Source organism: Electrophorus electricus, chromosome 20 (assembly GCF_013358815.1).
Source record: "Electrophorus electricus isolate fEleEle1 chromosome 20, fEleEle1.pri, whole genome shotgun sequence".
In the NCBI taxonomy this organism is placed as follows: Eukaryota; Metazoa; Chordata; class Actinopteri; order Gymnotiformes; family Gymnotidae; genus Electrophorus; species Electrophorus electricus.
In genome coordinates, this window is record NC_049554.1 from 12,093,881 (window position 1) to 12,115,109 (window position 21,229).

A 21,229-nucleotide genomic window follows, 5' to 3' on the forward strand; every position below is an offset into this window, starting at 1 on the left:
ACAAAATAACACTATTTTCAAATACAATTTTTTTATTTTATTTTTTGAAACAGCAAACACATTTAACTTGTTAGTAGTATAGGATGGGTCAACATGTGCTTCCTGCAACCAAAACCCCAAACAATTAGAAAACATGAAAGAAAATGGAATGTTTACTATGGATCCAGTATTAGGCAGAATACAGGGTACGTGACAGGTGATACCCTTACCTAAAGTGAACTTTACTACACCAGTATGATGTTAGAGAGGCAGGTCTCTGGGCACACTCTTCTGCTGCTCATCTGCAAGCTCGAGAACAGCATGGCGACGGTTTGATTCCTGGAACGTGGCTTCCAGACATGACCTCTGATGGTCCTCTGTGACGGATTTACCCAGCGACCTCCCTGACCAGACCAGAGAGGAAATCTCTGCTAGTGTACGGGGTGCTGACTGGTAACTAGGGCTCCATGCTGGTTCCAGTTTGTTTGGGTTCAGGCCTGGTTTTGGGCTTTCTGTGCAGGGCTTGATGAGAGAGACTTCCCATAAGGGATGGGAGGTAGTCAAATCAATACAGGACAGATCCAGTGAGCTTGCTAGGCCAGGCTTTTGGAAAGTTACTCTCTCATAAGGTGTGGAGGACCTGTCCTCTGCGAGACCGTTAAGTCCAGTGTTCAGCGTGTTGCCTGGAGACAGGAGAGAGTTTTTGCTGGGGGCACTTGAAGGTGAAAGAACACTAGAGGAGTAATTAAACCAAACTGGTAAGGTAGGGTTGGAATCTGGATACTCTACTATGATCCCTTTGGATGATCTTAACATCCCTTCAACAGACAAAGAGGAGAGATTGCAGTCTGTGAAGAAGCCTCTTTCCAGCTCCGACATTGATGGGCCCTCATTGGTTTTAGTCACATCTAAAAAGAGAGAGAGCTTGATACAGCTTCAGAACCTTCAGTACAATTTGTTAGAAACAGCATGTACCAAGCAAACAAGCGAAACATTATTGTTGCGTTTACCACGTCTGCCGTGTTCTTCCTCCATGATTTTTGCCAGGCTGCACTTAATTAGTTTCAGCTTGTATTTATAGGCGTGATTGATTTGGTCGTTTTCTCCAAAATACAAAACAGGTTGGGAACAGTTTTCATAAAAATGTGAATTACTACAAATTTCAGACCCTGTTCCAGTTTGCTGGCGAAACACATCTTTTATGTGTCAACAGGCTTATTGGGATTAACTATAGCTTTTGCTGAAATATATTTTCCACTGCAATGCGTGTACAATGTTGCGCGCGCAGATGTTGTCTAGCTACGTCACTCCCGGGAAAGCCTGTGAAAAAGAAGCGCGAGATAGAAACTCGAGCGCGGAGATTTCAGTGCTGGTCTGCAAAAATTTTATGGCCCTTTCAAAGAGTAATTACACAGTTGTGAAATTAGGCATCCTCTACATTACAAATGGTTGTGTCTTAGTACCTGCTGCATGCACGGCATCGTGAAAAGTAATTTTTATTGGAAAATTTGGCTAAAGTCAAGAAATGTCTTGGTGGCCGCGCGGGTAAGGAGAGAATTTATTAAGCATATAGATATACATGATAAATAAAAAATAAATAAATATATGGTCTAGCCAGCGTGTTTTATGACTTGACAGGATAACTTCAGAAACTAGCTAGTTAGGCATACATAATGTGTCGAAGCGCGCCTAATAAATTATATAGGATATATAGGATAGCTAGCGAGCTAACTCTGCTAGGAGTAATCCCAGCTAGTTCATCTTGGTCAGTGAAATACATAACGCTAGATTTTCTTTTTAATTATCTAGATACAACCTATGTAGTGCACGGTTTTTCCTAAATGTCTAAAGTTTGTTTTTGTAGTTCTTCAGTCTAATTTCAACTTCTCTCGGAATTGGTCATAGTCGTCTTTGCTCTTGTAGCTAGCTGTAGCGTATAGCAAGCCAGCAAGTTGATAACCATGTTCAACAAAATAATAATTTGGAATGTATTTAGCCAAATATCTTGGCTGACTAGTTACTCTAGCAAACTATATAAAAATAACCTTATTTTGTGTGTCAGGCTAATGGTTTTGTGTTAAAGCAATACCAGCAAGGCCTCGCTCAAGAATGCACTAATAGGTGTGGTTGGAAGTAAAACAAATTGAGGTTAAATCAGCATTTAAAATAGAGTATTTACATACGTTATTAGGCAGTTAGATTTTCTGCAACTGTATTTTCGAATCAGTTATCAGACTGGCCCTGTTGGTATTGGGTGGAGGGTGATGTAAACACCTTAAATCCAAATGGTGTCCATGTAATCAACACGTTGTTGTTAGCTACTCTTCACTAGCTGGAAGTGTTTTCCCTCTTCCTGTCCTCGGGTTGTTAACATGGCCTGTCTGTTTACAGTGAGGATGCAGAGTGTCAGGACACTGACTCTGATGTGGCTGACCAAAAGGAGTGTGGTAAAGTAAAAGTGAAATGGACTCAAGAAGAGGTGAATTAGTATTGAAGAGAACCCAGTGTTTGTACTTACCTTTTTTACCATTGAACGATGGCTAGATGAATGCTCTGCAAGAATGTCATGGTTGCACAACACTGTGTTCTTTTTTCAATGTAAAGTTCTTTTCTCTAATATAAAACTTTTTGTTTTCCAGGATGATAATCTGCGTACACTAGTTCAGAACGTGGGAACAAATGACTGGAAATACATTGCCAGTTGTCTACCAGTATGTTATTTAAGTTGTATATGAACATTGTGTATTTAATGAAGCAGGAGTTTGGTGGCAATCAGTATTGAGAAATACTGATGTAAGGAGTACCAAGTGTCAGTTTTCTTAGACCTAGATTAAGCCTAAACCAAGACAAAATAAATTCCCAGTGATGATTAACTGTAAACTATGCAATAGGTCCTTGAGTAGGATTAATCCACATTCAGAAAACTAGCCATAAAAGTATTCCTGGTGTGTTTATTAGCTTCCTGAAAAAGAATGTGCTTTTGCGCTCGTGCTTCGACTGGGTGCTAACGCAGACATGGTCTTCATTAGAATCGCTCAGAACATCAGTGCCAGCACCGGTGGTCTAAGGTTTTAGACCCAGATCTTGTCAAAGGGCCTTGGACTAAAGAGGAAGATGAAAAGGTAGGACAGGAGATATAAGCAATACATACATGTAATAATACAATACATACATGTAATAATACGCATGTCATGTTTTCTTAAAGGGGTTAATTCCAAAACATTTAAAACATTTTTTGATTATTCTCTCTGTCTTGTCACGTGACATTAAACACTAACTAGTCAGAATAAAAAAAAAAAAAAAAGTTTTGTAGTATAAATGTATGGCAGTGTATCTAAGTGTGGCCTATGATCTAACCACAAATCTGCTCAAATAATACTTGGCTGCCTTCTACACAGACGAGATCCTAAAGAGGAGAGATGGTTAATCTGACTGCCAAACCCAACTGTGAGCAGTGATTATTAGAATCGGTCACGTATATCAATTGTGAACTGCCAACTGAATGCGGTGGTTTGGGTTGCTTTCCATGACCTTCTCGCTGGCCTTCAGTTGTAAGTGATGGCATTGCTCGATGCTGTGTGCTTAGGTAATAGAGCTGGTGAATAAATATGGCAATAAGCAGTGGGCCGTGGTGGCCAAGCACCTGAAGGGCCGTCTGGGGAAGCAGTGCCGAGAGCGATGGCATAACCACCTCAACCCGGATGTGAAGAAGTGCTCGTGGACGGCAGAGGAGGACCTGATCATCTATAAGGCCCACTGTGCACTGGGCAATCGCTGGGCTGAGATCGCCAAGATGCTCCCCGGGAGGTCAGTGAGGGTGGCCCTTTCATCCAATCGTATGTTCTGGGGTGTTGTAATAGTAGGAGTAGTAGTAGTAGTAATTGTGTTTTTGTTTATCTTAGCATTGTAGCATATTTTGGTACCAGTGATGGTGATAATTATAAAAACAAAGCTTCACTTCTGTAGACTGGAGTTTGAGATAGTGGATACTGTCGTGTTTGCCTTATGTGTTGTGCATTATTTTATCTCAGGACTGACAATGCAGTGAAAAACCACTGGAATTCTACCATCAAACGGAAGGTGGAGATGGGATATTATACTGGAGTGGACACAACCCTGCATCTGGTTTACCAGCCTGAGTACGACGATGCTATTCAGCACAGCGCCGATCCACCGGTAGGACTTGCTGGTATATAGTACACAGCAAAGATGAATCAGCGTATCCTTACAGCACTCCCATTGCTTCTCCTTCTCGACTCATGCTTAATCTCTACATCTTTGTGTAATGCCCGAGTGTGTTGATGTCGATTTGTGTGTTAAATGCAGGAGGAGTTGTGCTACAATGGAGTTGATGACTGTCTCCCTATAGAAGTGGTGTCACAGGTGCAACATATTCTGCTTTTATCGACCAAAAGCAAATTACACCGTGTTTAAAACGTATGCACTACACACAGGGAAAGACTTTAGTTGGATAGTCTTTGCTGTGTCTATTGTAACTCTTCACTGCTTTATTTATTAGTCTTGAACTAGTTCTAAAAATAAACTTCACGCATTTCGCAACTTCCAGGAATCTGCCGACCCTGAGCCGCAGGAAGGTTCTCCTGCTGCAGCCAGCGCTGGGTCTCCCCGACCCCCCTGCGGCCCGGTGACACCCAGTGAAACGGAGGGCACAGGGGCATCAAATGTGCCTACCTGGGTGGTGGATGCGTCAGGCTTCCTCTCACCTTCAGCCGCATCCACTGTGAAGGAGATGATGGAGATGATGGAAGGGGTGAGCACTTGGCTACTGTAAATCACTTTGTCTGAAGGAAGAGCAGGAGTAGCATGTCATTCTGCTGCCTACAGACTCTGTGCACGTATCTTGCGCCTTCAACTAAGTTGCAGTACTGATTCCTTGCTGAAAATTGCAGATCTGAAGGAAATGGCATTTAAGACTTGAATACATCCGGAAGTGATGTTTTAGTATTACTTGAAAATGGGGGAATTGCAGTTCCTCCTGTAGTTAAATTATGAAAGGTTAAAGCCTTTTGGCAACAGTAGCAGATTTGCATCCAAGTCGTTTTATTACATGCATGTTCTGGCTGCGAAAGCTCACTCTCGCCCCCTACAGGACCTGGAAGGTTGGTGCAGTCTGGCTGACTTTGACCTGCCAGATGCGAGTGCGAGTCCCGAGGTGCTGAAGTTCCGCCTGGAGGGCAGTGCCCTGCATGAGCTCAGCAAGGGCAGCAAGGGGGAGCTGATCCCCATCTCGCCTGGCGGGGCCACGCCACCCTCCATCCTCAGCCGCCGCACGCGTCGCCGCATCGCTCTGTCCCCCAACGCCGACGACTCCATGACTCCCAAGAGCACGCCGGTGAAGATTCTCCCCTTCTCACCTTCCCAGGTGAATATTAATTCTCTGTTAGGATATGGTAGATTTTTGTGGTGTTTTATGTCTGTTTGGAGACTGTAATATGAATGTTTGTTTGTTTGTTTGTTTTATGGTCAAAGTCAACTGAAGAACAAAAATTTATATTTAAATTTAAAAATATATATAATAATTTTTTATAAATATAAAATATTTATTTTGTCTCCCAGTTTCTTAACTTGTGGACCAAACAAGACACACTGGACTTGGAGAACCCTTCTCTCACGTCGACCCCTGTGTGTAGTCAGAAGGCTATTGTCACCACACCACTGCACCGGGACAAAACCCCCCTCACACAGAAGGAGAACTCTGTGTATGTCCTTTAGCCTCTGAGGCTCTGGTAGGGCTGGAATCTAGCACAGGCTGGTGATCTGCCTGCTCTAACACACCAGCTAAACCTGGTAATGAACTGACGATACCATAGTTACGCAGATCATGCTCAGATTCATGTCTGTGGTCCCGTTGGCTCCCTGTGTCAGTACCGTTAACATTTTAGCTTGTACATATTACAAACCAACTGCAGCTGAATAAAAGGGAAAAAAAACTCATTAGATTTGGAAGTAAAGATATGCAGCAAGTCCATGAAACCATAGTCAAGATCATATCAAATGAACCAGTTTGTGACCTAGGTGTTCCAGTGGACTCTGATCCTAGTTTTAGCTGAAATTACCAAATAAGAATAGTAACGTAATGATAGATTTCTTGCTTTTATTTCCATCAGGATTGGTTTTTGTAATGGTCTCGATATATGTCTTCTTAAAAAGACAGTAATTCGATTCAGTTGATTCAAGATACAGTTGTGAGGGTTCTTAATAAAGCCTTAGAATGAAACATTTCAGCCCTGTACGTAAATCCTTATGTTATCTCTGATTTTAGATCTAGAGGATAGCTCCCCTGCTATTTTATACAACTTTGATTTTATGCACTTAGTTAATAATTTAATAATAATTTAATAATCAATTTTAATCATTCATATTTTAATGTTCTTTTAACAGTTTTAAACTTGATTTCTAACATATTGTTTCTTTTGTTTTCCATTTATGTAAACTATTATGTAAACTGTTATATTAGTTGTCCCCCCCCCCCCCTTTTTTTTGGGAAAAACCTTCCTGAGGTGACAGATCTCAAGGTGTAATGAGATTTTTAAATTTTTAAATTATTATTATTTGGCTTTCGACCACTTTAAATTGCCACTGTTTGAAACATGCTGTACAAATAAACTTGCCTTGCGAGTTGAATCAGATGTGTTCTGAGCAGAGAATCACCAAACTGGGCTTTTCTCCAGCTACGTGCTACTGTCCTGGAGGTTTTATGCAGACTCATATGAATATAGTTTTTCTCTCGTCTAGGTTCATCACGCCGAACCACAAGGCTAATCTAGACTGCACCCCCCGCACCCCGACCCCATTTAAAAACGCTCTGGAGAAATATGGGCCCATTCGGCCTCTGGTAAGGAAATTCCAGCTGATGGAAAAGATGTTCGTGGTGGTGAGGTGTCCATGTTACCCCAGTGTGTATGTTCTGTCTTGCAGCCCCCGACACCGAACCTGGAGGAGGACCTGAAGGAGGTTCTGCGCAGCGAGGCAGGGGTGGAGCTCATCGTGAGGGACGAGAGTCCTCCTGAGCAGCGACGCAAACAATCGGTGAATGGAATGCAGCAGAGCAACGACCGCTCACTCACCTGCCCTGCCTCTGCACACAGGGGCTCATGATTCATACCGCAGTACCCCACTACAGTATTGTGTGGTTTATTGCATGCCAGTTAACCTTTGAACTGGACTAGAAGGTTTTTTTTTTTTTGTTTTTGCTTTTTTTTTTTTTTTTTTTTTTTTTCTTGAGCCCTCCTGATGTAGCTGAGATGATGTTTAGGCTTGGTCTCCTTGCAGAGGCCTGTGTCCTCATGGCTTTTTTTGTGTCTTTGTTGATCAGCACCGACCTCCCATGAAGAAAGTGCGCAAATCACTGGCACTGGATGTCATGGACTGTAACGAAAGTGGCGGTGTTCGACGGCAGCAGCAGCAGTCCAGATCTGCTGCGAAACTCAACAGGAAGGTAGGAGAATACGGCTGATGATACAGCAGAGTGCTACACCAGGATGCACTCTTCCGTGGCGAAAGAGTGTGGGATCAGTATATTGCTTCTCCCACAGGCCGACCAGTCGCTGTCGAGCTCTCTCAACTCCTCTTACACGGTGAAGAAAGAAGAGAACATCCTGGACCAGGGCTTCATCCTTGGACCCGCTGAAAGCGGGCTAAACAACGAAAGAGTGGCCCCCAGACCCACTCCCCCTATCTTTGTATGTCCCGTGTTTTTTTTTTTGTTTGTTTTTTTTTTTTAATGCTAGTCTTAAAAATCTAAAAGCTAATCATGAGTTAAGCATCGATATGGGCTAATTGAACTGAAAATGAGATCAGTCTAACTGATGTGAATGTTAGTAATCAACTGTTCAGGCTGTGTTTGGAAATTGTGTGTGTGTGTGTGTGTGTGTGTGTGTGCACGCGCATAAAATATATTTCATAAATTAGAATTTAGATTTTAGTATAGAAGTTCTGAACTGGTTTTGATCATGTCTTCTAGATGTCACCAGCCTGGGAGACTGTTGTATGTGGCCGGACGAAGGACCAGCTGATCATGACGGAGAAAGCCAGGCGTTATCTTCGCTTCCTTAAATCGACCACGCACAGCCGAGCTCTGATCCTGTCTTGAGCCTGCACCGCCTTATCCTGGCCTCTGAGAGGAGCTGCTTTGATGCATCAGCCTTCATGCTTTGATGCATCAACCTTCAATTCTACAACACGTTGTAGAATGTCGAGTTGCAAGTTATGATGTTTTAAAAAAAAAAAAAAGAAAAGAAAGAAAACCAGCAAAAAAAAACCTGAATAACGTGTGTAATGAGAATGATGGTGGTGAAGCGCGTTGTGATACAGTATGCCCTTATGGCCATTATGCATGGTCAATTTGTCATGGTGCTTGCATTCTCTCAGGTTGTGGTTCCTTTTCCACGGTATGTCATCAGCTAAAAGATGCTATCTGGTTGAGTCAATGTATAGGTAATTTATTAAGTTTCCGAAATGCTTTGTCAACTTCTTTCCTGTTGGAAGACAAAAAATGCATTCATGCCTTTAATTGGCAGTCTTGTTTAATACAACTAGTTATGTGGAAAAAAAAAAGTTGAAAAGTTCAGGGTTCTTTTGATCCCTTGTATACATTTTATGATAATTTAGAAATAATTTTGTCTGCTAGGATCAGCAGAATGGAAGAAGCATTCATAAAAGAGCTAGATCTTTGGCTCTACCAGGTTCTTAAACTATAATTATGCCCAGTATTTTCCAATAACATTTTTATAGATTGTGCTTAACTTTGTATTTTTGATGTGAGTTGAGCTATGCTGTGCTTTGGTTGCCAGAGAAATAAGTGCTGTATGTAATTTTGAAAATAAAATACTCCTGTCATCCAAAAGTGTTGAAAGCTCAGTGTGCCATTTACCTTGACAACAGGTAGAAGCTTTTACACCAGGGACTCAAGTATTTTTCAACATTTTCCTGCAGAACGTTTTGAACTCTGGTATGTTTGCACACAGTCCTGCGAGCTACTGGGTTTTTGACAGTCTGGGTCTATATGAGGAATTTTTTTTTTCCAATGATACTGGGCCCATGTTTGAAGAACTGGTTGGTGTTCATGCCATCAGAAATAAATGGATATGTACCTAGTTTATATTTAATGGCATGTCCAATCATTTAACATTAAAAAAGGCTTTTCAACATACATGCAGTCATTTCAAAGAAGAAATGAGGAAGCTTATGGCATTAAAAGCACCCTTCCCTAATACTTGGTTGTATAACCTTGGCAACAGTGACAGCATCCAAATATTTTTCTAACCATCTTTGAGCTTTTTCACATGTCTGCTGGTAGTTTCTTCCTTTTCTTTCAGTGCATTTTTTTCCTAAGCTCTTGAATGTTTGCAGAGTTCCTTCTCTCAATAGCAGATTTCGGCTATTGTTACAGATTTTCAATTGGACTGCTCCGACCAGCGAATGGGGAAGGAAGGGTTGTGCAGCAGTCGTTTGGCCCGTTTCAGTATCTCTAATCCTCTGCACCCAGCGATACGGTTGCCATAAAACAAAGCCATTTTATAAATTGTTTATAAACAATTTAATAAACAATTTATTTCAAGAAGCTATTTTACATGTAATTAACATTCTTAAAATCCAAGGTGTACTTAATTTAAGGTTGCCGATAAAGTTCACAGCAGGAGATGTACATTGTACACTTAAAATTCAGGTTTATTAATGTTAACCATGAATGTAGATCTGTATATCTGTCTGAGTGACAAGCAATAGTCGGAATTTCTGCACACAGCAACGCCAACAAAGACACGTTCACAATCTTACAAATGTAAAACTTAGGCCTGTTGTAATTTACCCCTGTGACAGGAACTAAAATAAAGGGTTAAATTTAGGTTTAATGCGTAATTTTCGTTTTATTTCCATTGATTGGACAGAATAGAAACTTTGTATCTAGACATTGACCAATGGGAAAAAGACACAATGCCAAATTAACGCCTCTCGCCTTTCTAATAAAAGAATGCTTACGCGATTTGCAATGACAATAATTTATTTTTCATCTAAAATATTTTTAAACACAGGCCACATGACGTTTAACCTACAAACATCACCGATAAAAATTTTCCCTTGCATTTAATTCATAATCAGCATTTGGAACACACCATGTTCAATCTCGAGGGGTGGTAATTTTACGTTTGATATGCATTGTGTTTAATGCAGACTATATAAATACCTTTCGTTAGATTATGTAATTACCTATTAAATGAAACGGATTTCTGGTTGCTGTCTTGAATTTACATTCACTACGACTAACACAATCGAGGTACAAAAAGAAAATCACCCTACATCGTGGTCAAAAAAGGTTTCTTCTGTCCGTTCCGGAAGTCTTCCCAGTGCTTTTGGTGACGCTGCATTCCGCAACATGGCGCTTCTCCGTAAGTCATTCGATTGATCTATTTACTTATTTTTGGTATATCGCTACATAATTGATTCTTAAATAGTTTCCAAGCAGAGTTTATGTTAAATGCTTTATATGCATTCGAGTGCCTACTGCAAATATAGCTATCAATGGCTTTTTGCACAAAGCTAGGTAGCTAACCGCATTAAAGCGTTAGGTTAGCTAGCACGCTAGTGGGTAAAATTAGTCTGTTCAAAGGTTTTCCATTGTTTTGCAAGTACGGAATTAAATGAACTAGCTCCACAAACCACTGATTTTAGTATGGATGTCTGCTCCACGATATGCTTTTTGCATGTAAGCCCTAATGTTGATAAAATGTTGCTAGATACTTCCTAGTTGTGTTGCTGTCATTCTTTTGCTGGTTGGCAGTGCATCCCAGTTGCATTTACGTGACACTTTTATCCAAAGCGACTTACAATTATGTATGAGTACAACTTGAGCAATTGAGGGCCTTGCTCAGGGACCCAGCAATGGCAACTTGGCAGTGGTGGGGCTTGAGCTAGCAACCTTCCCATTACAAATACCTTAAGCACTGAGCTACCGCTGCCCTTGCAGTGCGAAAAGGCCATTAAATCATGCATCATTTCTTGAATTGTGTCTGTTCGCAGGTTTGGTCAGCCTGGTGGTTCTCGTGCTGGCTCTTGGCGCCCATGCGCTAACCCCATCACATCATCTGACCCCTTCAGACCTAGTTAGACTCCAGGATGTTTTGAGCCAACCCTACACAGACCTAAAGGCAGCATATCTCTCCATAGTGGGCCAGAGTAAACTGGGATTGTCTGTTGCTGGCTCAAATGTGAGGACAAATACACTTTTGAGGGGTGTTACTGAAAACCCTTTACCACATGTATTTGAATGAATTATTTTAAAATTACTCTCATTAGCAGAAATGATCACTTTTCGTTCTTTCTTCAGGAGGCATGTGATTTCATCAAGTCAAATCTGGACCCCTCTAGTGTGGAGTCTCTCTTTTATGCTGCAGAGGCCAGTCAGACTATTGCTTCTTGTGAGGTATGAAAACAAACTGTGTTTTAGTTTATGTGGAATACAGGCTGCATGATGAATACAAACTTCAAACAAACACCTAACAAAAAAAACAAACAGCTCCCATTAAAGCGAGAGTTCTTTGTGTCTGTTCTTGGTACTCGATATCTTATTTTTTGACTTTGTTGTGTTTTTGTTCTTTACTAGATCCCTGTGTCAAATGAGACACGAGATTTGCTCCATGCTACAGTAAGTGAGGACTCTACTATGTCTCAGATACACCAGGCTGTGAGTGCGCTCAGTTTTCTTGGGCTTCCTCTGGCCTCCCAGGAGGTGGTCAGTGCCCTCAAAGCGCGCATCTCCAAGGAGGACAATGTCTTGGCGTGAGTACAATCTCCCCTTAGCTAGAGAGTGCTGCAAGCTTGGCTTTTCATTGCATATGCTTCAGAATGTCTATTGTTCAGAGATTTTAGTGTAGTATAGCCCTCATGACTAATGTATGAAACACTTATGTATGTATAGATAGTAAGTTTTAGTGTGGTACCCAGTTTCCATAGAAACAGGTCATTTCAGATAGAGGTCTTTCATCAACTATTGCTTGAAACCTTTACTAGCGTTATAGCTTTTCTACAGTACATTGCATAAAAGTAAAAATTAACATACTAAACCTGTCTAGAAATACTTATGCATATGGTGTGAAGACATCAGCCAGGATTAGAGATGTGCATTCAATACATACACAGTACATTAAGTTATATTCTACCTTTTCTTTCTCTCCCTCTCCCTCCCTCTCTCTCTCTGTCTGTGTGTGTGTACACACACACACATGCAGTATCACACTGGCTCTGCAGACAGCCTCCCACCTATCTCAGCAGGCTGAACTAGGAGAGATTTTGGAGGAAATTGAAGTGAGTATGTGGCTTGCCAAAAAAGTTGGTGCTGCATCAGTTTTACAATTTGATTCCAAACCCCTTTTTATGATTGATCTAATGATTCAGATCTTCATTTTTATCTCGACACCTTCCATTTGTAAATTTATTTTACTTTATCTCTTTTGTAATTCATTTTGGCAATAGCCTTTATTATTTAATACTTTTTTTCCTGTGTTGTTTCTATATATTTGTGTAAAGTACTTTGAATTGCTCTTGTGCATGAAAGATGCACTACAAATAAACTTGCCTTGCTTTGTGTAATGGTAAATGTTAAACTCCGGATGCGTTATTGAGCGCGCTATGGAACTGTTGCGTGCAGGATCTGGCAGCGCGCCTGGATGACCTGGGTGGGGTGTACCTGCAGTTTGAGGAGGGCCTGGAGGTCACAGCCCTGTTTGTGTCTGCAGCTTATGCCCTGTCTGACCATGTGGGTGTGGAGCCACCGCTGAAAGAGGTAGGGCAGCGATCTCGCCGCACTGTCCGTCAAATAGCGAAAAAAAAGACGTGCGGTTTTAACCCTTCAGAATCAAAAGTGGATGTTTGGCGTTCGTGGCGGACCAGCTGCGTTTGCGATAGGGAGACGAACGGTGCACCTTATCGCCTTTGCAGGATCAGGTGATCCAGTTGTTGAACTCCGTCTTCAGTAAGAAGTCGTGGGACTCCCTGTCCGAGGCATTCAGTGTGGCCAGTGCAGCTGCTGCTCTCGCCGACAACCGCTTTCACAAGCCGGTCATCGTAAGTGCTGTGGGTCCTGCCACTGTGTCCCACAGTCAACCGCTCCTGCAGGTACACGCTATTGTCTCTCTGTAGTGCACCACTACGGAAGCTGTCTCAGGAAGCCTGGGTTGCACATCATGAAGCCACACTTGTAGTGTAGTTACACTATAATGTATTTTGAAATGGTGTGCAACAATGAATTAGTACTCAGTACATGATGGAAATCTGGGCATCAATGTTGCTACAAATTATTACTCAATAAGTACTTTAACCTCTTATAATCCTTTTTATTTAATTACTAATCTTGCAGTTAAATGTGCAGTAAATAGTAAGCAGTACTACATTAAGACTAATATAAAAAGATATGGAGTTACAAGATTTAAGAAGATTTAAAGGTGTTGACTGTGTGTCCGATCTTGAGATTCTGAGGGATTTAAATGGTTTAGTTATTGTAACAATGGTTGTTATGAAAAATTTTAGAAGACTGTAATGTGAACTTTCTCCTTTGCTAAACTTGATTTGGTAATTAGTTATGCTACAGCTTCTGTGCTGGTGTTCATTGCTGGTATTTACGTGTAAAGAGTTTTCAGGATGTTGTTATAGTGTACAATTAGCAAGATTCTGTGTTTTCACCCCTCGTGTGCATATACGTGTATCACAGCTCCAGGTGATGGATGTCCTTTGCCAGTCTCTGAGTTCAGCTAACGTCTTGGTGGAGACGGCTACCTCTGCAGCCACCAAAGCCACCATCCTGAGCCAGACCCCCTTCACCCAGAGAGAGTATGCTACCTTCACCTCTGTGTCTCACTCTTCACATGCGACACTCGGAGAGCGAGTTTGCTTTTAGTTGCCATTTTGGGCTGTACATCTTTCATTGTGGAATTTATTTTTGTCTGTATTGGCCACGGCAAATGTACTACAGTATTGTTGTTGATCAAAATCTATTGTTTGCTTTAATGCTTTAATTAGTGCTTACATTTTTTGGTTTAGTGGGATTTTTCAGCTGAACTTCATGGCCAGCCAGCCAGCGAGTGGTTATTATCAGTTCTCTGTGGCCATCAGTGGGGACAGCAGACTTGTAGGCAACCATATTGAGGTAAGGAGCCATGCATTTGTTGCTCAGCCTGATCTTAGCAATGTGAATGTGTAGCTCTGTGTAATCACATGAGCCCTCAAGTGAACAGCTTGTTGCAGAAGGTCAACAACCTGCTCCCAGATTAGCGCTTAATTGCTGAACTGATTTATCCATTCATCCACTTTTCGCAAATTATGCACGAGGCTTTTAAAGTGCAATTATCGAGTCAATGTACTGTCAAATTGTAAGGTCAAGCGGGTTTCACTTTTCTCATACATAAAATCTTCGAGGTCAGAGTGTAATCTTTTGTAGACCTCTGTTCGCGAGCTGTAGGCTGACATGTATTTCGGTACGACACACAAAGCCCTTCTTTCTTCACCACTTTTAAGTGTATTGCTTTGCATGTTGCCATTTGCCTTGTTTAAAATGAAAAATTGGTTTCCATTTAAACCACATTCTTCCTTCGTGTGCATTTAGCTCAAAGTCAAAGTTTCCACAAAGGTTTCAATAAACAACATGGACCTGTCAGTGGTTGACAAAGACCAGAGCATCGGCACCAAGACCACACGGTGAGAGCCACCTCCATCACGATGCTCTTGGACATTGGGTCTCATGGACATCCCTTCATGATGTGAATTGGCTTATGCATTTAAAATGTCTTTGTTCTTAGAGTGGAATATCCCAACAAGGCCAAGTCATCCTTCATTGCCGATAGTCACCAGAACTTTGCAATGAGTTTCCAGCTGGTAGACGAGAGCACTGGAGTGGAGCTCACCCCTCACCAGGTGTGAGCCACACCCCCACATCATAATAGCTTTCCCGAACACTCTTTGTCTTCTGTTAACTATGTGGAGATATCTTCATTGTGGTGTTAACCCTTGAGTTTTTCAGCAAGCCAACCTCTTTATGGCCTTTTCAGACCTTTGTGAGACTGCATAACCAGAAGACTGGCCAGGAGGTGGTGTTTGTGGCTGAGCCAGACAGCAAGAACCTGTACAAGTTTGAGCTGGACACTGCTGAGAGGAAGGCAGAGTTCGACTCCATCTCAGGCACCTACGCTCTATACCTGATGGTGGGAGATGCCACTCTAGAGAACCCAGTCCTATGGAATATGGTACATAAGTGCTGTGGGATTGAACAGTTTCATTAATCACATGGTGTCTGGACCAGTGCATATTGTGACGTGTTGCGGGAGATCTAATATTTGAATGTTTCTTTTTTTTTCCCAAAGGCGGACATCGTTCTTAAGTTTCCAGATGAAGAGGCTCCATCAGCCATTCAGTCAAAGAATCTGTATGTTCCCAAACCAGAGATCCAGGTAGGTGTCCCCATCACGGTCTAAACCACAGCTGACTTAAAACTGCCCTTGGACTATAATATTGCTGAAATTGTGGTGTTAAAAACAAACGTTGTAAGGCATTATTTGTGCACATAGGATCTGTAGTTCTTGAGGTTAAGAGATGGATAATGCAAGTAAAGAAATGTGGTTGGAAAGAATTAAACTTGATCACTCATCCCTGAGCATATCTAGGCCAGCTAAACACAGAGCACCAGTAAAACCCCAGTGCAGAATTTACTTTCTTCTCTTCCTCCAGCATCTGTTCCGTGAGCCAGAGAGGAGGCCCCCCACAGTGCTGTCTAACACGTTCACCGCTATGGTCCTCTCTCCTTTCCTGCTGCTTCTCCTTCTGGTAAGAGCAGTGTCTTCACACACTCTGGCATTCTTAGGGTGTGCGTGCTGTACTGTCAGTTATTTATTTTAGTGACTTTTTTTTAAGCTATGAAGAAGCCTCTGTATATGATGGGTAAAGGTTTTTGTTTGTTCCTCTTTTTCCATGCAGTGGTTCAAATTGGGCGCCAATGTTTCAAACTTCAGCCTCTCCCCCAGCTCGGTACTCTTCCATGTCGGCCACGCAGGTAAGCAGCCTGTCCTCTCAAAACATGGCAGACACTTCGTACAGTGTCCGCCTGACTTACTAAAACATTTGGCACGTGAGAAATTAGGCTAAGCAAGTCAGTGACTGCATGTAGATTTTGGTATGTTTTGCCTTAGGTTGCAAGTATAGATTACCCTGATAACATTATTATAACTACAGATGACCCTGATAGGCTAATAACTACATGTTGCCCTCATAACTAAAATTATGATCCCATCTTGATGCATTTTCTTTTATGCTTTATGTCTCGAGTCCTACAGATGAGATTTAGTTTTTGGGTGAATCGTTGGAATTTACTGGATCTTTCAGCCATTGTTTGATGTGTGGTGTTCCCTCTGTAGCCATGCTGGGGCTAATGTACGTGTACTGGACTCAGCTCAACATGTTCCAGACTCTTAAATACCTGGCCATCATTGGCAGTCTCACGTTCCTGGCTGGGAACCGCATGCTGGCCCAGAAAGCAGTCAAAAGGTACTGTGCCTCTCTGTACGTTCAGCTCGCACTACAATGAGATTAATAGCACTTGTGAAGGAGAACCTGCCCTTTTAACAATCCCCATTGGTTATTACTTGGTTTTAGCATCATTCAACGAATCAGCAGAGCCTAGATCAGACTGAGTGATTGATTGTCTAACAGGCCTCAGTGAACTTGGGCACTGGCACTCGGAGTCAGCGCCCTCTTGTGGCAGGCATTTATCTCTTTAGCGCGTAGTATCCTCAGAAACCTCCACAGGATTGTAAGAGAGGGGTATTTATTTATTTATTTTTTGTTGTTGTCGTTAAGATTGAAAGCAGCTGTTACACATTGAGGTTTCATAGTTAAATTAAGACTCTGCGTACAGCTTTCTCAATGCTTCCCTTAACCGAATGACCTTTATGGAAAGTGACTGCTTTACCCGTTTTCCATCCTCCCTGCGTTTTCTGTTGTGGATCTGTGGTGCTTGGCGACTATAATTTTGCTTTCTGCTACTCTTCTTTTTCTTCCCCCTGCTGCGGCTCCAGGATCGCTGCTGAGCAGAGCTATAGGTTGGCCAAGTATAGGAATCTGCGGTGAAAGGTGTCTTTGATAGTAACAGAGCCCAGTCTCCCAGGCTGAAGTAAGCCTCGCTGTCAGTGCTGCCGCGCGACCTGCACGCCCACGTGCTTGCGCCCATCTCACGGCCGCTCACCTGTGTGCGTCCTCGCTGCTCGGTTCAGTGTGTCACCAGCTGTGATGTTGTAGTCTGTCATCAACACCAGCCCATTCATCCCTGATGAGTCATGTTTTCACTAAGCAGTTGCCCTGCCGTCATGGGTCACTGACGTTAGCTTTGAGATTCATGTGGTTCTTTTTGTTGTGATGTCTTTGAATTTTGCAAATGGAAACAGTGTCCACTGCCTGGTCAACAGAATTGCATGAGCAGTTGCATCTTCAAAACCCAGTCTGCTTTGAATGTGGAGTTCTGCTTGTTGTTGTTGTTGTTGTGTTCGATTTCAAAGTGTCACAAATCAAACATTTGTTCAGTGTATTTCTGCTTCTTTGCAGTTGTAAACTACTGTTTTTAGTTTAGGTTAACACAAATTCAATTGAATAATTTTTTTTCTCTTTCAGACTGGAAAGAAAATGACGTATGAACACAGCCATGAGAGGACTGGTGCTTCATTTTTGTTCGTGTCTTTATTTAAGTAAAGAAGTTTGGGAAGTGAAGCAGGAGCTCACTGACATGGCCATGTTGCTTCAGACCAGCTCAGTTTAAAGACTGTTCCAAAAAAGGGAGAACTTTACAAATACGAAAACAAGAATACCTTTCCCCCTGCCCCCCCCCCCCTTCAGGGGCTTTTTTTTCTTTCCAGGGGATAATTAAATGCACTGTAACATTGTGGCTGTTTCATTGATTGTTTCGTTCAGGTTTGTAATGCCAGTGGTGTTGTCCTGTAAAGCTGTAAACATTCTTCCTTTGTCCTTCTACCTGATCTGTTCCTTAGTTATTCTTTAGCAAGGGTTTCAACTTGTCTTCAGATTTACCTTTTTAAGCAGACACCCATCACCAGAAGTCATCTGTGCTATGTGGGATTGTGTTCCCAAGTAAAGTTTATTAAACAATGAAACATTTTGTGCATTTTACAGCTTGTACCACACTGAAACATCAGCTCAGCAAATGATGGTTTTGTAATGAAAACAAATAAAATACAGAAACACTTGGATCAAAGATTCTTTTCTGCCCACCATCTGGTAAACATTTGTGATGAAGTCTTGATCTTAAAAGAGAACTCGTATAATTCATGTTTCGTTGTGATTTTAATTTTATGAGCACAGGAAGAAAAAAAAACAACAAACATGCTGATGTACTACAGTGGAAAAATGTATTCTGTATTTTACACTTAATAGATGTCCACCAGCAGCCGGTTACTTGTGCTGACCTCCTGTACATTTGCTGTTTGTGGTCCATCCACAGATGCAGTCAATGCACTGGGAACTGGAAGATCAATTAAAAAAAGATTGGTCTTAGGAAAGACAGCAGATAGCTGGATAAGGATAAAATCTGAAGTTTAGATATATACTAAAGAGGTACCTAAGCCTTCGAAGTAAGTTGTTGCTTTCTGTAACTTTGTTCCCTCTCTATGGCTGCCAGGTCCTGTTTGTAGGTGTCCTCGAAAATGCCCAAATGGCGTTTTATGTAGGTCTCAGACTCTGGCCTATTACTCAGCAAAAACACTCTGTTTTTAGATAGAAGCTCTTACCTTGAGGCCTTGGAAATAAAAATGCTATGACCCACTAACCATACTTACTCAACTCTTTTGCCCATGATTGTCTGGAGAAATTTCCTGGCTGAAATTTGTCCAAGAACCTTTCGGTAGCGGTTGGTGAAGATAGCATCAGCATGTCTCCCTGACCTAAGCATGTGTAGAGTTCTGTTAACCTCACAGTACCGCCACTACACTTGTTTATTTGATTATATTGCATATATAAGTGAAGCATATAAAGACTAGTGTTAAAATGGTGCTAATGGCTACATTCTGGAGAAGATTACAGCTCTTCCTTCTTCAGAATGAGAGGTAGTCATTTGTTATTTGGGTAAGTGAGGTTAATGATAAGAATTAAGTTGGAAGACTCACCTATATTCAACATCTTGACTCTGTGCAGAGCTGTAGTCTGTAGGCAACTGCAATGGATCCTCCAGGGAGGAGCTCATCAGAATAGCCGTTGCTTGCTGTCCAAATCTATAGAACGTTTCAACACAATTAACTGTATAAATTAATATATAATTCCAAACAGATTTAATGTAGTTAACTAACTGAACAGAAGACACATTAAACAGGAACGCTTATGTTTTAAGACCTGAAAAAAACATAAAATGTATTATTGTTAGTGTGTTTTATAAAATTGTTCTCTCTCAAGTAGTAATACGATACTAATGTGTTGTCTTAAAATGTAATGTCCTATCAGCAAGGGCAATGTGAGAAGATACCTTTTCCTCATGACTTTTATTTAGATAGCTGTTGAATATTAAGATCTCTGGGGGGAAAAAAAACACCCTTAACATTTTCTGTTGACCTCCTCCACATCATTCACTCTGTGGTCGAATAAATCACAAATCGACAGCAAAGGAATTACAGACACCACCCCAATGAAAAACCTTGTCTGATAGATAATAATGCAATAAAAGCACTCTGCAAATGTTCATCACCTTTAATGAATTATTCCAACTGCCTACCGCTAGTTAACACAACAAAAGACGCAAGCGCAGCCTCTGTCAAGTAGAGTGACCTGTGAGGACCGCCAGTCCCTGCTTTCAGAATTGGCACATTGGAGCTCCTCTTTCCCCTCTCAGAGGGAGTAAGTCTTTGTCTGCTCTTTCTACCTAATTCCCACCCTATTGTGGGTGGGTTTGGAGATGGAAGAAGGGAACAATATGGATGTGCAATGTGCAAAATGAGTCATATTGCAGTAATTAGCTGCCTTTCAGCTAGGAATGAAAACCAAAATTCTAGATATGGCACAATGCATGTGTACGTATACTACTGCAGTACAAACCCTGTCCATGACTGAGCAGAATATTTGGATGGAGTGTTTATTAGTAAAGAAGGGTCACTGTAATCAGTGTTGTAGGTGTAGAGATCTGCTGGTAACTACAGCTATGCATGTTTCATCAATCACTTTAGCGTGGAACATCTGTGTTGGCTAGGCTAAATAAATTTTTAAACACTTTGAGAAGATTTACTCTATTGCAGACTTCATTCACTTGTTTTGTATTTTCAAAGCTTTTTTGAAGCCATTAGAAGCTTCACTGGGGTAAATAGATTTTCAATCAGATTCTCTAATCATTATAAATGGTGAAACGAATAATCTTCTCTTAAAAAGTAGCTGTGCAGATAATCAGTGATATAAAAAACATTAAAAAAATATACTGATAGTCAATTAGAAATTAGAAGCAATTGTTTACTTAGAAAGATCATGTATATAATTGGAAAAACAAATGCATCTTTCCTTTGATTATCCTTAAATTTCAAATAATTTGTTTAAAATAGCAACCTAAATTTGGTGGATGAATTTACATAAATGGACATTTCAGGTTCCAATTAAAACTAATTTTGTTTTTGACCATGCCACTATTAGCATACTTAAAATTTTCCTGCAAATATTCAGTAAATATTTAATGGAAAACACTGGTTGTGTGTGACTTACTGTAATGCTGGATAGAGTGGAGTGCATGGTACCGGCAACAACAGGCTACAGAGTGCCAACACCACGGCTCTCCCCATCTCTCTGCCTTGTTCTGGCAACAGGACCTGCGAGAAACCAGTTAAAATTGCATCTCAGAAATCGCTGAACCAACAGTTCACCTCTCTTGACTTTTTAAAAGTCACAAAAACCTGCTAGCAGCACACACTGTTTTTTTCCTGATTGCAGTGATGTAACATTGTATTTTTACCTGTTTTCTGAGGAATTTGCAGTTCTATATAGTTATAGCATTTCCAGATTTTAAAGCACAAATGTTTTTGAAGATCATTATAATCCTTGGAATCTGGGATTTGGTCAAAATTGAGCTAGAATGCTGTTTCAAAATATGTCATCAATACAACAGAAATGAGTACAATAGCAATGAGCACATGCAAAATAACAGATAGAAAAGAAAGGCAGAGAATGCGGGCTACACTAGGCAATAAATTCTCCAGTTAACTAATTACTGAGTAAT

At 41.2% G+C, this 21,229-nt stretch overlaps 4 protein-coding genes across 6 annotated transcripts; 2 read left to right on the forward strand and 2 right to left on the reverse strand.

Annotated features, from left to right (window-relative positions):
- Window positions 1-32: 32 nt before the first annotated feature.
- Window positions 33-1,460, reverse strand: si:ch73-303b9.1. The gene is made up of 2 exons (XM_035520611.1): window positions 1,443-1,460; window positions 33-903 (listed from the first exon to the last, which is right to left on the reverse strand). The coding sequence occupies exons 1-2, from the start codon at window positions 1,458-1,460 to the stop codon at window positions 241-243; spliced, it is 681 nt and encodes a 226-aa protein (XP_035376504.1). The 3' UTR covers window positions 33-240.
- Window positions 1,253-8,822, forward strand: mybl2b (v-myb avian myeloblastosis viral oncogene homolog-like 2b). 2 transcript variants are annotated; one of them, XM_035520537.1, is made up of 15 exons: window positions 1,253-1,524; window positions 2,371-2,458; window positions 2,619-2,690; window positions 3,009-3,101; window positions 3,566-3,786; window positions 4,011-4,155; window positions 4,306-4,362; window positions 4,547-4,750; window positions 5,090-5,332; window positions 5,557-5,699; window positions 6,736-6,835; window positions 6,919-7,029; window positions 7,316-7,438; window positions 7,536-7,682; window positions 7,964-8,822. In XM_035520537.1, exons 1-15 carry the CDS (start codon window positions 1,505-1,507, stop codon window positions 8,090-8,092), a joined length of 1,896 nt encoding a protein of 631 aa, XP_035376430.1. In that variant the 5' UTR covers window positions 1,253-1,504; the 3' UTR covers window positions 8,093-8,822. The 2 variants fall into 2 exon arrangements, with proteins under 2 accessions (XP_035376430.1, XP_026857625.1); XM_027001824.2 differs by having other exon boundaries at window positions 1,254-1,524; window positions 5,090-5,362.
- Window positions 8,823-10,336: 1,514 nt separating this feature from the next.
- Window positions 10,337-18,236, forward strand: rpn2 (ribophorin II). Of its 2 annotated transcripts, XM_027001904.2 has the most exons (18): window positions 10,337-10,385; window positions 11,017-11,204; window positions 11,324-11,419; window positions 11,600-11,775; window positions 12,225-12,300; window positions 12,644-12,778; window positions 12,934-13,110; window positions 13,703-13,821; window positions 14,032-14,137; window positions 14,594-14,685; window positions 14,787-14,901; window positions 15,036-15,230; window positions 15,348-15,434; window positions 15,712-15,807; window positions 15,958-16,033; window positions 16,395-16,524; window positions 17,055-17,149; window positions 17,644-18,236. In XM_027001904.2, the coding sequence occupies exons 1-17, from the start codon at window positions 10,373-10,375 to the stop codon at window positions 17,104-17,106; spliced, it is 1,929 nt and encodes a 642-aa protein (XP_026857705.2). In that variant the 5' UTR covers window positions 10,337-10,372; the 3' UTR covers window positions 17,107-17,149; window positions 17,644-18,236. The 2 variants fall into 2 exon arrangements, with proteins under 2 accessions (XP_026857705.2, XP_026857707.2); XM_027001906.2 differs by lacking the exon at window positions 17,055-17,149.
- On the reverse strand, window positions 17,870-20,797 carry ghrh (growth hormone releasing hormone). The gene is made up of 5 exons (XM_035520607.1): window positions 20,719-20,797; window positions 19,149-19,253; window positions 18,822-18,926; window positions 18,605-18,728; window positions 17,870-18,508 (listed from the first exon to the last, which is right to left on the reverse strand). The coding sequence occupies exons 1-4, from the start codon at window positions 20,793-20,795 to the stop codon at window positions 18,605-18,607; spliced, it is 411 nt and encodes a 136-aa protein (XP_035376500.1). The 5' UTR covers window positions 20,796-20,797; the 3' UTR covers window positions 17,870-18,508.
- Between the last annotated feature and the right edge of the window lie 432 nt (window positions 20,798-21,229).

Excerpts from the sequence above, each read along its gene's own strand:
- mybl2b (XM_027001824.2), top strand. The coding sequence starts at position 1,505 with ATGTCTTGGTGGCCGCGCGG. Across the intron at positions 2,691-3,008 it reads ACATTGCCAGTTGTCTACCA|AATCGCTCAGAACATCAGTG; the intron begins GTATGTTATTTA and ends GGTCTTCATTAG. Across the intron at positions 4,156-4,305 it reads AGCACAGCGCCGATCCACCG|GAGGAGTTGTGCTACAATGG; the intron begins GTAGGACTTGCT and ends TGTTAAATGCAG.
- rpn2 (XM_027001904.2), top strand. Across the intron at positions 11,420-11,599 it reads AGACTATTGCTTCTTGTGAG|ATCCCTGTGTCAAATGAGAC; the intron begins GTATGAAAACAA and ends GTTCTTTACTAG. Across the intron at positions 16,525-17,054 it reads GCCCAGAAAGCAGTCAAAAG|GATCGCTGCTGAGCAGAGCT; the intron begins GTACTGTGCCTC and ends CTGCGGCTCCAG.
- ghrh (XM_035520607.1), bottom strand. The coding sequence starts at position 20,795 with ATGGGGAGAGCCGTGGTGTTGGCACTCTGTAGCCTGTTGTTGCCGGTA. Across the intron at positions 19,254-20,718 it reads CCACTCTATCCAGCATTACA|ATTTGGACAGCAAGCAACGG; the intron begins GTAAGTCACACA and ends AACGTTCTATAG. Across the intron at positions 18,729-18,821 it reads ATCATGGGCAAAAGAGTTGA|GCCAGAGTCTGAGACCTACA; the intron begins GTAAGTATGGTT and ends GCTGAGTAATAG.